At 40.5% G+C, this 15,247-nt stretch overlaps 1 protein-coding gene across 1 annotated transcript in view; it reads right to left on the reverse strand.

Annotated features, from left to right (window-relative positions):
• The window catches only part of DNAH11 (dynein axonemal heavy chain 11), a 287,853-nt gene that overhangs the window by 4,073 nt on the left and 268,533 nt on the right, over positions 1-15,247 (reverse strand). The window contains exons 76-78 of the mRNA XM_081079668.1: positions 8,993-9,235; positions 5,742-5,924; positions 5,547-5,662 (exon numbers count right to left, since the gene is read on the reverse strand). Of these exons, the coding sequence (XP_080935794.1) occupies positions 5,547-5,662; positions 5,742-5,924; positions 8,993-9,235 (542 nt within the window). The remainder of the gene's footprint in view (positions 1-5,546; positions 5,663-5,741; positions 5,925-8,992; positions 9,236-15,247) is intronic.

Genomic DNA, 15,247 nt, shown 5'->3' on the forward strand with positions numbered 1-15,247 from the left:
AGAGTGATGCCTACAGAGCCCTCCAACAACGTATGGGTTAATATTCTTTTAATGAGCCAAACTCATTTGAGTATAAAGACAGCTGATTGTATGGCATGAAAAACAGCAAATCCAACAAACAGGAACATTGACAACTCAGGAAATAGGAATCTGAAAAAAAGACTGAATACGTATGTTTAAACTCCAGAGAAAGAAAAAGGAATAATAGTCATAAAAACAAAAACAGGAAATTAAGAAACTAGGTCAGGTACTTCCTCCCCAAATATAAACAACTTGGAGTTGAAAAATGATTTTGGACAATGAAAAAATTTAAAAATTAAGAGGAGAAATGGACCAGAGACAACTGAAGATATCTTGGAGATCACCCAGAAATGACAAAATCAACCAGAATAAAGCACACACACAAATTGAAAATGTGAGAGTTCAGGTAGATAAATATAACGAGAATGGGGAAGGCAGTATTTGGAGAAATAAGAGCTAAACATTTTTCAGAGTGGAAGCAGCAGATGGGCTCAGCATAAGGTACAAAGCAGGGATATATTTTTAGAAGTCCACACTTAAATACAGCAGTACATTGCAGGCCATTAAGTGTAAAGAGAAAACTCCTAACTTCCCACCGAGAATAGATGAGTTATGTAGAAATGACAAGTATATTTAAGAACAGACTCATTAGCTATTATAAATGCCAGAAGTCAATGGAGTTATGACATTGAAATTCTGAAAGAAAAATAATTGTATCCTAGAATTCTACATACAGGTCAACTATTAAGAGCAAGAACGCAGTGACGAGAATTCTGACAAAACACCATTTCCTCCCCACCACATTCACTGAAAGCCCTGTTGTATATTTTATCCTTTCATAAAAAGAAGGGGGCCCAGAGCAGAGGAGCCCAGAAGGAGATGCAAACACAATGAGAAAGGAATATATGTTGTTAAAGCCAAAATAATTACTGACTATAAACAAAACAAAAATACTGTGGTTTAAAATAAAGTTGATCTACAATTCCAGAACAGAGGAGGCTGATGTTCAGAGAGATTAAAATGTCTACAGGAAAGTGTTGACTTGACATTGTGTTTGAAAAATCAAAAGTGTGTATGTTACAACGGAAAGTATCTCCACGAAAATAGGAACTGTCCAGGGGTAGATATGGAATAAATAAAACTATTAAACTAACAAGTCAGAAAAGGTTGGAAAAAAAGAAGAGAAACAGAAATTAGAACACAAAATAAGATGGTGGAAATAAGTCCAAAGTTATCGTATAAAATTTAAGTGTAAGTACAACTTTTTGATTGGAGATACAGTGTTTGATTTGGGGTATTTGAAGTGTTAATAGATCCAGTGAGGCTCTGCTCCCCCTTCCCTGTGTTCTGTGCTGTCATCTGTGGCGTTTCCACACTGCACCTCCCACGCCTGTCTTGACACACATTCCACACAGCAAACACTAGGTGCCTGGCGGGGGGGGGGGGGGCTAGTTTCCATGTACAGTCATTTGGAATTCTAATGGGACTTTCCAGTTTTAAGGCTCAGAGTAGCATTCTGACTCATGGAAGACAGACTCAGAAAAGCAGGGACAAAGAATCTGTACTGAAGTTGGGAATAGAGAGAACCTTATGAAATGTTCTGTATTGACTACCAAGGCCAAGGAACGGGTGGAAATAACACTGGCCCTCAGGGAACGGTGAATTTCTGTCCTTGGCTTTGTGACACATCTGTACCGTCACACCCACATGCTGACAGTCTGATTTACGGCATACCATACTACTTTTAAAAGCCCTAAGATGGCATTAATAATCACTGGCTTTGAAAATAAGGCTATAGAGACCTGCTGTCAAGACAGCAGAGTAATAAACCACTGTGCTCACCTCCTCCCACAACCCCATCCAAATGAAAACTAAATTATAGAACCACCACCTTTGAGAACCACCTAAGAGTAGCCGGATAGAACTATAAAGATATGAAGCAGCCAGGTTGAGACTGCTAGAAGTGGTAGACATGAGAAATGGGCCCGGCCCACACCCACATATGGTAGTTAAGAATTGGGAGGGACATCTCTGCTGCAGAGGTCCCGCCTGAGGAGTGAGGGGTCGCAGCCCAGTGCACCAGTGCTGGGAAGAGGAATCCCCATAACAGTACTGTGAAAATCATCAGGGATTCTGTCTGGGTAAGACGGGGTGCCGAAGACCTAGGTGTCCTCTTAAAGGGCCTGCACAGAGACTCACATTGTTTACAAACACCCTAAGCTCCATAGAAGGGACAGCAGCTCGAAAAGTGCCAGGGAAACATGGGAGTAACTGAATTAACCAGTTTCAGGGTGAAGGCTGGAGGGGCAACTCTCTCCAGGACTAAAGTGACCTCCCCGCACACAGCTGGTGCAGGAAGACTCTAAATCTGCATCGCCATTAACCTGCCCCACCTGGTGATTTTCTGAGACCCACCCTCCCCAATTCACAAGCCCAGTCAGAACATTTCAGACGCTAATCCACCCAAGTGCTGACTTGGGTCCATGCTGAGGACTTTCCTAAAAAATCTCTAAAAGGTCCACAAACCTCAGACAAGCAGCAGCTGCCCTTGGCATACCATGTACCTCTTGCTAAGTGGCCTCAAGCCTGGCACTAATGACGGCTGGTCTCGGTTCAAAGCGTAACCACTCCCAGGTGTGTCTAATCCCAGCACAGGCAGCTACCAACTGCAGATCACTTAGTAGCTCCTACTAGGTGGCCCTGGGCTGGACAGAGGCAGCAGCTTATCTTAGCCTGCACTGGAGCACCTCCCAAGAGGTCCCCAAACCACACACCTGGTACCTGGCTACAGAGCACCGTCCAATTAGTGCCACAAGTGACACTGGTGCCTTGGCAGGCACCATGCTAAAGTGAATCCCGCTCAGTGGGGTCAGCCCCTGCACAGCAGCTTCTCCTCAGTAGTCATAGCCAGTCCACATAGCCAGTCGGCCTGAGGGTCAGTCACACCCAGTGATGTGTCAACAGCAATCAAAGCTCAATTACAACAGGAGGACACAAACCACACAAAAGACAACCTGGAGCACCTGGCTCAAGTGACTGGGCCCCAGAGAACACCTACTTCATAAGGCCTCTCTGCCAAGACGGGGAGACGTAGCAGATCTACCTAATAGGGAGGCAGCTGAAATGAGACAAATATGTCACAAATGAAAGTCAGAACAAAACTCTAAAACAGAACTAAACAAAATGGAGACACGCAATCTACTGGATGCAGAGTTCAAAACACTGGTTATGAGGATGCTCGATGATCTCAGTGAGAACTCAACAAAGAGATAGGATACATAAAAGAGAGAGAAAATAAGTGAAGAACACAATAACTGAAATGAATACATTCAGTGGAATCAAGAACAGATTAGATGAAGCAGAGGATTGAATCAGCGATTTAGAAGACAAGGTAGCAGAAAACACCATATTGGAACGGCAAAAAGAATTTTAAAAATGAAGGCAGTTTAAGGGGCCTCTGGACAACATCAAGCATACCAACATTTGCATCATAGGGCTACCAAAAGGAGAAGAGAGAGAACAAAGGATTGAAAAACCTATTTGAAGAAATAATGACTGAAAATTTCCCAAACCTGATGAAGGAAACAGTTATACAAGCCCAGGAAGCACAGACAGTCCCAAACAAGATGAACCCAAAGAGGCCTGCACCGAGAGACATCATAATTAAAATACCAAAGGTTAAAGACAGACAGAATCTTAAAAGCAGCAAGAGAAAAGCAGTTACCTACAAGGGAACTCCCATAAGACTGTCAGATGATTTCTCAACAGAAACTTCAGGCCAGAAGGGATTATCACAAAATACTCAAAGTGATGAAAAGCAAGGACCCATAACCAAGGTTACTCTACCCAGCAAAGCTATCATTTAGAATCGAAGGAGAGTTAAAGAGCTTCCCAGACAAGAAAAAAACTAAAGGAGTTCATCACCACCAAACCAGTATTACAAAGAATATTAAAGGGACTTCTTTAAGAAGAAGGAAAAAAATAAAAAATATGAATAAGAAAATATGGCAAAGAAAAAATAGTCTCACTAACAAAGGAAAACACAATAAAAGCAATAGATCGAGTAACACTAAAGCTAGTACAAAGGTTAAATGGCAAAAGTAGGAAGATCAATCATGTGTAATTACAACAGTAAATTAAGGGATATTCAAATATACACAAAAGAAGTAAAAAATAATGACAAAAACAAATATGGAGGGGGTGAGTAAAAATAGTAGTGATATTTGAATGTGTTTGAATTTACATGACCATCAACTTAAAACAGACTGGTATAAACATAGGTTGGTATATATGAAGCACATGGAAACCACAAACTAAAAATCTACAAGAGATACACAAGAAATAAAGAGAAAGCAATCCAAACACAACAGTACAGAAAGTCATTAACACACAAGAGAGCAAGAGAATAAGAAAGGAATAGAGAACTACAAAAACAATGGGAAAACAATAAAATGGCAATAAGTACATACCTACCAATAATTGCTTTAAATATAAATAGATTACTCCAATCAAAAGATGAAGGATAAAGAAGAGGTAGTACATATATACCATGAAATATTACTTGGCCATAAAAAGGAATGAAATTATACCATTTGCCAACAGCATGGATGGACCTAGAGGGTATTATGTTAAGGAAAACAGAGAGAAAGACAAAATACCATATGATTTCACTTACATGTGGAATCTAAAAAACAAACAAAAAAATGAAGGTTGCCCGATGTGAGAGGGATTGGGGGACTGGGTGAAAACGGTGAAAGGATTAAGAAGTACAAATTTGCAGTTACAAAATAGTCATGGGAATGTAAAGTATAGCATAGGGAATATAGTCAAAAATATTGTAATAACTATTTGGTGTCAGGTGGGTACAAGACTTATTGGGGATATCATATAAATGTCTAATCACTGTGCTATACACCTGAAACCAATATAATATTGAATGTCAACTGTAATTGAAAATAAACAAACAAACAACATGGAGAGAGACAGCTGCGTGATGGAGAGTGGCCAGACGTTGAAAACTTAAGCTCCTGGATAAAGCAAAGCGCCTGAAACTGGGAGTACCTTTTCAGTCATAAAAGCCAATAAATTCTCTTTTATTTAAAAAAATTAAAAAGCATTTATTAAAAGGAACAGAAAAGAAAATGAGTGTATACGATAACGTGAGAGCAAACTCAAGTTGCCACCCACAGCCATTTAAATCATAACAACTCAATGGGGGAATGCTATTATCTACATTTTTTCAGATGATAGACTGAGAAATTAGGGCAGGTATTTTGTCCAAGATCAAATAGCTAATAAGCGAGAGACAGAATTTGAATCTTGCTCTGACCCTGACTCTTAATTGACTTTTGCTTTCGAAACAACACACTAAGTAAACTCAAACGAAACGGGTGGTAGTTTGCACACTTACTAAGTACAATCACAAAGCACAGTCTTTATAATTTTTATGGGGCTGAATAATTCAGAACACTGAATCAGCACCAAAGCTGATAAAGGACAGTGGGAGCGAGGATGGGGTCGCTTACCACTGGGCGAGGCCGTAAGTAGATGGATAAGCCAGTTTGCTCCACGTGTCTGGTACCGTGTCGTAACTCAGTGCGGACTGCTGAGCTTCCACCTCAGGAGATAATGTCAGCTCCCCCTTGCACGGAGAAGAAAGGCCACATAGTAAATGTCATCTGATGTCAGGAAGCCTGCGCTAGCCCCACTTTTAAACTTACCTTCAAACCGAGGTCTAATTGTTGAAGTGACACACGGATTTCCTGAAGGAGAATATTCATCCTCTCACATTCTTGGAAGCAAACAAGAACATAGGGGTTTCTATTTGTGTTTTTTTGCATGATCTCTGCCATGTTGAACTCTTCTGGAAGTTTCTCCAAAATGTCATCCAGGACATTCTTAACCTTAAATCATTAACACATAAAGATTTAGTTCTTTTTTGTTTCATTTTTGTTTACGGTGACCACAGGCAGATATGTAGATATATATGTGTGTGTGTATAGATATATATGTGTGTGTGGCACCCCGGGTGCCAAAAAAATGTGTACAAGCGGACACTTTGGTCAACATTGCTCAATCAGTAGTTTGCCGTAATCAGAAGTGTCTGGACGTTGATGGTAACCACTTTGAGCACCTCTTGTAATTGCAGAAGTCAAACGTGACTTGCATTCATCTTTTGTTATCAGTATAGATTGAATATTACAATTTTAATACAATTTTCTTTTCTTAAAATGTGTATACATTTTTTCGCATCCTCTGTATATATCTTCTATTTTTTTTTAAATCCAGAATACATCATACAACCCCCACAGATGCTTGCTAATGTGTTTAAAAGATGCCTCCTATTCCCAGGAGGTGGCCAGAGTGGCCTTGCCATCTACCTCAGCTCACTTCTGTATCAGTGCAGCCCACCCTTCCTTCTTTAGATCTCATCAAGGAGGAGATGCTGTTTGTTTGTAGTTCATTCACTGATAGCATTTAGAAAATATAAGAACTGTCATCAACTACATTTCATTTGTATGTAAAGATATGATCAGAGGAAGTAGAACCCCAGCATATGGGTATTACATTTTATAATCTACTAATTAAAAAAAATAAGAAAAGTCACATGAGCTAAAGATGCCCTTTAAGTTTGACCTGATTCTGATGACTCTGTTGCTGCCTTCCCCACTGACATGTCCTAAAATTCTGGGAGCAATTTAGATCAACGTTTTCAACAACAAGGAAGCCTCTATCTTCTATAATTGTTTCCCTGAAGAAATAATAGATTTATACATTGGAGACATGAATATGTACGTGGTACTCTGATGTGCATATTTATTCTTTCTAAGCAGTTTTACTGAGCTGAGGAAAACCAACAAATACCTAAAACGGACAAAAGATTGAGAAATATCGCCTGTCTTCAGGCTCAGGCGGCATTCCCTCTCTCCGAGATTTCTCAGATTACTGCCTGTGCTTCTGACATCACGCTTGCAAGTAGGTTTAGCCCCTCACAGCTGGGAATGTGTCAGGTCCTGAAATCTTAAATTCTTTTACAGCAGCAGTAGAGAGTATGAAACAATGTAGTAGAGAAGTTCGGTAAAAGAATGGCTTTTGGAATCAGCTGGAATTTGGTTTCCTTCACTAGCCCTTTCTAGATGTCTGGCCTTGGAAGTTACCTAAGCTTTTCCCTGAAATAGGGATCTTGATACTACTCAGAGCTATTGAGGACTAAATACATATTTGTAAAGCGCTTTCGTTAGTGCCTAGCACATAGGAAGCATTCCTGACATGGTCATTGCTAACATTTGTTTGCCTATCGGGGGTGCTGAGCCATCTTTATCGCATTTGCTCTGCGTTTTCTGGTTTAATGATCAGCTTTCTTATTGGAAAGATTGAAACCCAAAAACTAAATGAAAGCCTCATCCACCTCTCTGCTTCTATTAATACAGCTTTTCCCAAATGGACAAATTTTTTTCTTGTTCATCTTTATAAAACAAATCTAACATTCACATAAGGAAGATGATAGTTTACAGGATAAAGCAGTATACAACGAATTCTAAAGCTTCTAAATTACAAACAAGTATCTCAACAATTGACCTTACTTCAAGAAATGATTGAAAAATTTCAAGAATTAATATGGAAAGTCCTGGGACTTCACTGGAATTAGATCTGATGATTAGTGTCTTCCAACAAGCTGAATCCTTGTCAATCAAATCATGATTAACAATTATGAGAGAGGAATAAAGGCTAATTTATTTTGGGAAACATAAACTATTCAGGTTTTAATTTCACGAGAAACAAGATTTTAACCTAAATGTAAAAAAATTTGATGTCCATTTCTCATCATTCTAGAGCAATAAATACCCTCAAAAGAATAAAATGCCAATCTCCCAAGACAATGTAAAAAAGACAGAGCCAAAAACACATTGAGAATGAAAGGCAGGCCAGATTTGGAGAAGATATTTGCAAAACAATACAAAGGACACACACAAAATAAAGAGTCCTTACAAATCCATTGACAACCCAATTAGAAAAATGGGAAAGTGAAAATAACAAGAACAGGTACTTTACATGACAGTATGTCCAAATGGCCATAAACATATGAAAAGATACTCAACATTGTCCCTGCACTGAGGAATGCAAAATTAAAACCACAGTGGAATATCATTACCCCTAACAAAACCACAGGAGAGAGAGAGAGAGAGAGAGAGAGAGAGAGAGAGGCTGAACTTCCACAGTGTGGGTGGGAGTGAAACTGGTACAACCCCTTCAGAAAGCTGTTAGCGAGTATCTATGAAAGCTCAACATATCCTTTGATCCAGCAATTCCACTTCTGAGTATAAATGGATAACTTTGGGAGTCACCTTTGTTGACAAAAGAACATACAAGAATGTTCATGGCTGTGATATTCATAAGGTGAAAAACTAGAAACAACCCAAATATCCATCTATCAAGAATAAAGAATTGTATATTCATATCATAGAATATTAAAATGAGTTATTGGTCCATGTACAACATAGTTGAATCCCAGGTGTAATGTGGAATGGAAAGAGCTAGACATAAATGAGTACATCCTATAAGACGGCACGTATTTGAAGTTCAAACACAGGTAAAAGTAATCTACCGTGTTTCCCCCAAAATAAGACCAAGTCTTGTATTAACTCTTGCTCCAAAAGACATTAGGGCTTATGTTCAGGGGATGTCATCCTGACAGATCATGTTAGGGCTTATTTTCCGGTTCGGTCTTATTTTCAGGGAAACACGGTATGGTGATAGAGGTAAGAGTGAGCTGGAGGGGGAGGGGCATATTGACTGGCAAAGGGCATGAGTACCCTTCTGGAGTATTGGAAACGTTCTGTATTTTGATTTGGGTGGTGGGTCTAGGTATACGTATACAAAGGTAAAAAGTCATTGAGTCATACGCTTCAGGTTAGCACATTACGCTGTATATGCGTATACCTCAGTAGAGAAAAAAAGAAAGACCCTCTACCTTGTCTTCTGTGGACTGTCCCAGCTCGTCACCGACGAGTACATTCCTGGGCTGCATCTCCAGCAAAGTTCTGAAGAGAATGTTGGATGTTACTGTCAGGAATTCTATTTCAGCATTTGGATGGAGGCCATACAGCGTTGGGCTTTCTGGCGGAAGCATCTCCTCTATGTACTGGTGGTAGCCCGGGTAATCTAGATTAGGTGGGGCTGCGAATCCTGGTGCCAGCATAAGTTCATCTTCAATCTGTAACCAAAAAGGAAAAGTTGGTTGTTCCAAACAAAATGGGCATCGGTCTTTGCTTCCTAAATGTGTTGAGAGCTCTCTGGTAAGCAGGTCCCAGCCCAATGTTACACAGATAGCTGCCTCTCAGCAGTGTTCCACGGCCCTTTCATGAGTGATCATTCTGCTGTGTGTAGGGCATCAGGCTGATGTGCGGGACGAGTGCAAGGAACACATGAAGCCTACCCCTAAGAAGAATCAGTGTGCAGCTTGCTTGGGGCGACATAACACATGCACCCTGTCACATGCTTCGAGTCATCGATTCTCCCACACATCCCCCCCTTGCAGAGAGAAATCAAAACCATGAATGAAAGCCTGGAGTGATAAGGCCTCCCATCAAGTCCACCCACTTCATGAGGCTGGGCTAGAGGATAGACATTCCATGTGGAGGAATGTTCTTAACAAAAGGCAGTGTGAGGAGCAATAGCAAACCTAAATATTAGACTGTAGCTCTTCACAAAGTAGCAAAAGCATTTATAGGCCTGAGACTCTGACCAGCCATAAATATAGACAGTCATTCAAGTGTTTATAATTTTCTAGTTCATGCAGCATAATGTCTGGTTTTTCTTTTCTGGTTGTTCTTTAGTTCCCAGAGGCCATTACATCTGTTTTAATTTCCCCAGTCTCTCTTGCTATAAATTCTGTCTATATGCAGTTTTAAATGTATAGAGAGGGGATGTTACTTTTTAAAAAACTATCACCTAATATAGTTATTGTATGCCGAGATTTCCTAAATCATTTTTTGAAACTGGGGTTTGTCTCTGTAATTGTGTATGTGATGCTATCTGGCCCCTTCACGCTGTTGCCCGGAGACAAAGTGAATATTCACACATTCTTATTCAATACTATGTATTGATCACCTAATATACTCACACAAGCCTTGGAAGTATAAAAGATTCATAAGACCTAGTTCTTAAGGAACTCTCAGTCTAATGGGGACAAAATAAGTGACTTTCTACACAATCATGTCATCCGTAAGGGCAGTTTGTTCCTTCCTTCTCAAACCTGCAATCCCAGATTTCCTAGACAGTCTGTGCCCTTGGAGATGAAGCTCCGTTGCCTCGGTCTGTCATGCTCAGTCTGTCAATTCCAAAAGGCATTTTAAACATCTGAGTCAGCATTTCTATTTCATTTTGGGGCTGGGAGGAGTTTCAAGTTCAGTCTTTTATATTGCCAGAAATAGAAATCTTGGCCCAAGGAATATTAGAAAGAGCAACCTGGACTATCTCACTACCAATATCTATTAGCTTGGTTTGTTTTTCATTATTTATTCACGTTTTCTGTCATTTCATATTTATGTATAAGAATAATCAAAACTGGTGAAATCAAAATTTCACCTGACGCCGGGTGACCAAAACAAAACTGAAGGATATTCAGACTCATCTGATTAGTCTCTGATAGATAAATTAGCTAAAATAACAATATGGGCAGAAAATATGCATAATAAAACCAAAAGTGGAATCAACACAACTGAACCAAACTTTATTTCCTATAAACAAGGACTTGGGTCTTCTCTGTTAGCGCTCACTAGATGAAAGGAATTTAAAGAGCCACAGTGAAATTGTCCTTCAATAGAAACAAGAAGATAAAAACAATTCCAAGCAAAGAAATTAACCAAAAAGTGGAACCACTTAAAAGTGTTAAAACACTGCGGAGACTGGATGTTTGAGTGCCTATTCATGTAATGCCGGTGGGACTGCAAATGGTCCCTGCTTTCTGGAGAGACAATTAGTCAGTCTTTAAAAACATGGGAAGAGTGCCTTTTATATGTTCAGCAATGAGAAAAGCCGAGGACAGCAAACTCTGAGAAAAGGGCTTGAGGTTTACAGCCAGACCGACCTACCTGGTTCCGTGCCCATCCCTGAATGGTTTGGAGGCCTTAAAAAATGACAGTTTATCATGGTTTCAATCTCTTTGTCAGTGAAATGAGGCTCCCGCTAGCAATCTAATGAGTGTGGCTGTGAGAATGCAATGACCAGCTATGCAGACATCTAGGCACATAGCAGGCTTTTATAAGTGTTACTTTTGTTCTTCCCTATGTCCTAGGAGCAGACATGATTATTTCAAGTACATCTTGATTTTCTGGAAAGGAATAGACAGCCTGGGAAATGTCCGACTGTAAATTCCTACTATGATGTCAAACAAGTAAAGTTTGAAAAGTAAGCATTGGTTCATCCAGGGACTTGTGTTCTCCTCCTTTAAGAAAACTAAAGATGTCAAGGTACTCAAGGAACTATGTGAACCTCGGTTCTCCCTTCCCACTCAAGGGCTTTTACGAAAACCTGCACCTTGCTGGTGGGGCCAGAGCTATAAAGATCTCTGAACTGTGGCCACCTATCTTGTGTTTGGGGGAGGGCTGTTTGAAAAGGTCACTGTTATGCCTCAAAGACATTTCTACAAAGAAGATACACAAATCGCCAATAAGCTCAGGAAAAGATGCTCAACATCACTAGTCTTTAGGGAAATGCAATGTGATACCACTTCACACCCACCAGGATGGCTGAAATAAAAAATATGGACAATAAAAGCATTGGCAAGATGTGGAGAAAATCAGGCCCTCATACACTGCTGGTGGGAATAGAAAGTGGTGCAGCTACTTTGGGAAAACAATTTGGCAGTTCCTTAAAATGTTAAACATAGAGTTACCGTGTGATCTGACACTTTTACTCCTAGCTATATACCCAAGGGAAATGGAAATGTATGTCTACACACATACTTGTACGTGAATGTTCATAGCAGTGGTATTCATAACACCCAAAAAGTGGAAACAACCGAAATGTCCACCATCTGATGAATGGATAAACGAAATGTAGTGTGCCGATACAATGGAATATTATTTGGCCATAAAAAAGGAACTACTTATATAAGCTACAACATGGATGAACCCTGAAAACATTATGCTAAGTGAAAGGTATCAGACACAAAAGGCCTCTTATTGTATGATCCCATTTATATGAAATGTCCAGAATAGACAAATCTGTAGAGACAGACAGTCGATTAGTGGTTGCCAGGGCTGGGGACAGAAGGGTGGGGAGGGGAGGATGGTGACTGCTCATCTATATGGAGTTCCTTTCTGGAGTGATGAAAATGTTCTAAAATAGATGGTGGTGATGGCTGTACAACTGTGAATATACTGAAACCTTTGGATTATTCCATTTAAATTGGTACATTTTATGAGATTGTGAATTATATCTCAATAAAGCTATTACAAAAAAGAAAAGAAGAACCTATGGAATCGTGCTCAAGGAGAATGAGCTTCCACAGCATGAAAAAATCATCAATTACTTGAACTCACCTTTGTAGGAATCAGTGCCAGGCACAATTATTAGAAACTGAGAAAGCCACATCCTGCCACTCTGCTGACTCTATAGGACTGCCGTCCTTTTTACAGTTTCCTTCCTGGTATTTAATAAAAGACTCCCCTCCTGCGCTGCCTCTCCACGGAGCCCTGCTTATGACAAGTAGCTCCCAGTAAGTCTAAACAAGTGCACTTGTCCTGGGCCTATGAGTAAAAAATGCCATGGTCCCAAAGCGCTGTGAGGGATTTTCAGAACTTACCTGAGGTTGAATTACATTATCTCGATGTCTTTAGCACTGGAAGGTGCATTAGTGAATTTCTAGACAATACCTTCATTTTACAAAAGCATAAACTGAGGCACAGGTAGGTCCTGCCCAAAGCTGAACAGAAAGTTAGTGGCAGAACCAGTACTCCAACTCCTGGATTGTCCAGGGTTGTTCTTGGCGTCACCCTGTGCCACCCACAGTGCCCAGTACAGACACAGGTCAGTGTTTGGGTGACTCGTGCCCCAGTTACCACAAACAGATTCGCACTCCAGCCAACGCGGTGTGCTGCAGAGAAAAACCTGTGGGCTTTGCAGTGAGACTGCAAGTTCAAATCCCGGCTTTGCTACTAAGCAAGCTCTCCGGTTTCCTGTTTGATTACAGGGATAATAACGCCTAGTTTGCAGGTCTGCAGTGAGGGGAAGAAATAATACACATGAACGGTGTAGTACTGACCCCTGGCACAGAACAGGGATTTAATCAATGGGTTCCATTGTTAGCATCACAGAGTCAAGAAAGTATGTCAAGTATGACATATAGACTAGGAAAATGCATACTTCATAATAAAAATATCTCCCATGTAGTAAGCATTTTGTCCCAACATTGCACCAATATTTAATCCCGACAAGAAACCCATGAGTTGGGCCACTCTTGTTTTGCAGGTGATGAAACTGAGGCTCAGGTTCGGGGTTATGTCTAAAATCACACAGAAAATACAAGGAGAATTGAATTTGAACCCAAACCCAAGCTTTTTTTATTATTATTTTTTTTAATTATTTTATTACTTCAAAGTCCAGCCTCTTAACTGTTAGCCTCTATCATCAAAAAATAGATTTTTAAGATAGACCTTTCAGGTGACCAGATGCCTTATTTTCTAAAAGTAATTGACTGTAGTACTTGTTTAGCCTTGCCAAGCATGCCCCTTCCCTGAGAGAATAATATTAATGATCCCTAACTTTGGCCAGAGAACCTCTCAGGCACATTGCTGTCCAGAAACGCTGACTGCAAACTCATTTATCCAACAACGAACACACCCATCTTCATGTCAGTGAAAGCATTCCAGTTCCTTTAATGAGAGCGGCGGAGCTCTAAACCCCACATCACTAATGGGGTGCTTTCTGATCACGTTCCAATGCAACCAGAGATACTACTTTCCAAACAAGTTAACCAATGTGAGGGGTGGCAAAAGGAGGACCTGAAGTGTTAGACCAAGTTCCTAATAACATAAACAGCATGAGCAGGAAACATTTGCACGGGAACGAAATAACGGGGGTTTTGCAGACTCCGCCACCAAGTCAGTAAGGGCTTTCCCTTCCTTTGGTAAGTTGAACAGGTAGCACTGTCCAGTGTGGATGCAAGATTGCAAATGCAGTGCTTGGATCCTGAAAACCACACCAGATCTGCATGGGAAAGGCAGGTACCGACATTTCTAAAGGTCTAACACACACTCCAGGGATGCCCCTTAGCTTCTCTCATCTGTCTTTATTTTACAATTATTTGAATGGGAGTTCAGACTTGTGAAGGTTAATGGACTGTCTCGTTTGGCAACAGTAATTCGCTCCTTATCCTCAGGCCAGAGCCAGAGAGGAAACATCAGCCCGAGCTTCTCACTCTGCCCCTGACCTCCACCATCATTCTGAGAAATCAGCCTCTGTAAAGGTCGCGCTCCAACACTGTTTATCTTTCCCGTCTCCATGGTAACCTGCTCCCAGACCTCTTCTGAGGAGCGACTTCCAATTGTGTCAAATTGAAAGTGTCTTTCTGACCTGTGATATTCTGCTCATTCAGAAGGAAGACCAAGAGTCTCACAATCAAAAGAAACACTTAATGGTCACATGGCAGGAAAGTAGTTTTTTCCTGCATTGCCCTCCAAATTGTTTAACATTATTAAAAGTAGTGAAAAAATAATCTGTCCCAAGTTTTCTACATTAGACTGCAATACAGCATGTTTTCTAATACGTGATCACATTACTTCTCAAAATAGACTCAGGGAAGGTGATCAGAACTATACAATGCTTTTATGAGGTGAAGTCCTCAATAAATTATAAACAGAAGGTTGTTCAAACTATATAAAAAATTGGCACTGCTCTAAACACAGTTGTTCTGTCCAGTTGGGAGTAGAGATGACATGGCGTAGGGTGCGCTGGGTTTCTGAAAAATAATCATGCAATGGCCATGAATCTGGAAACTTTCTGAGAGAGAGAGAGAGAGAGAGCATGAAAAAAGTGTGGCCCCCACTTTCAGCTACTTTAATGTAGAAAACAAGGTCTGAGTACTTTGGCCAAAAAACACAGCCCTGGTCCTGAACACATGGGTGTTCGGTCTATACAGATGTAGGGTTGGTAAGATGAGAAGTGGGTAAAGGTGCCTTCTCTCTTTAAATTCCAGCACAGGGGTGCTCTTCCCCTTCCTCCC

The sequence above is a fragment of the Rhinolophus hipposideros genome (genome assembly GCF_964194185.1).
Source record: "Rhinolophus hipposideros genome assembly, chromosome: 18".
Taxonomy (NCBI): Eukaryota; Metazoa; Chordata; class Mammalia; order Chiroptera; family Rhinolophidae; genus Rhinolophus; species Rhinolophus hipposideros.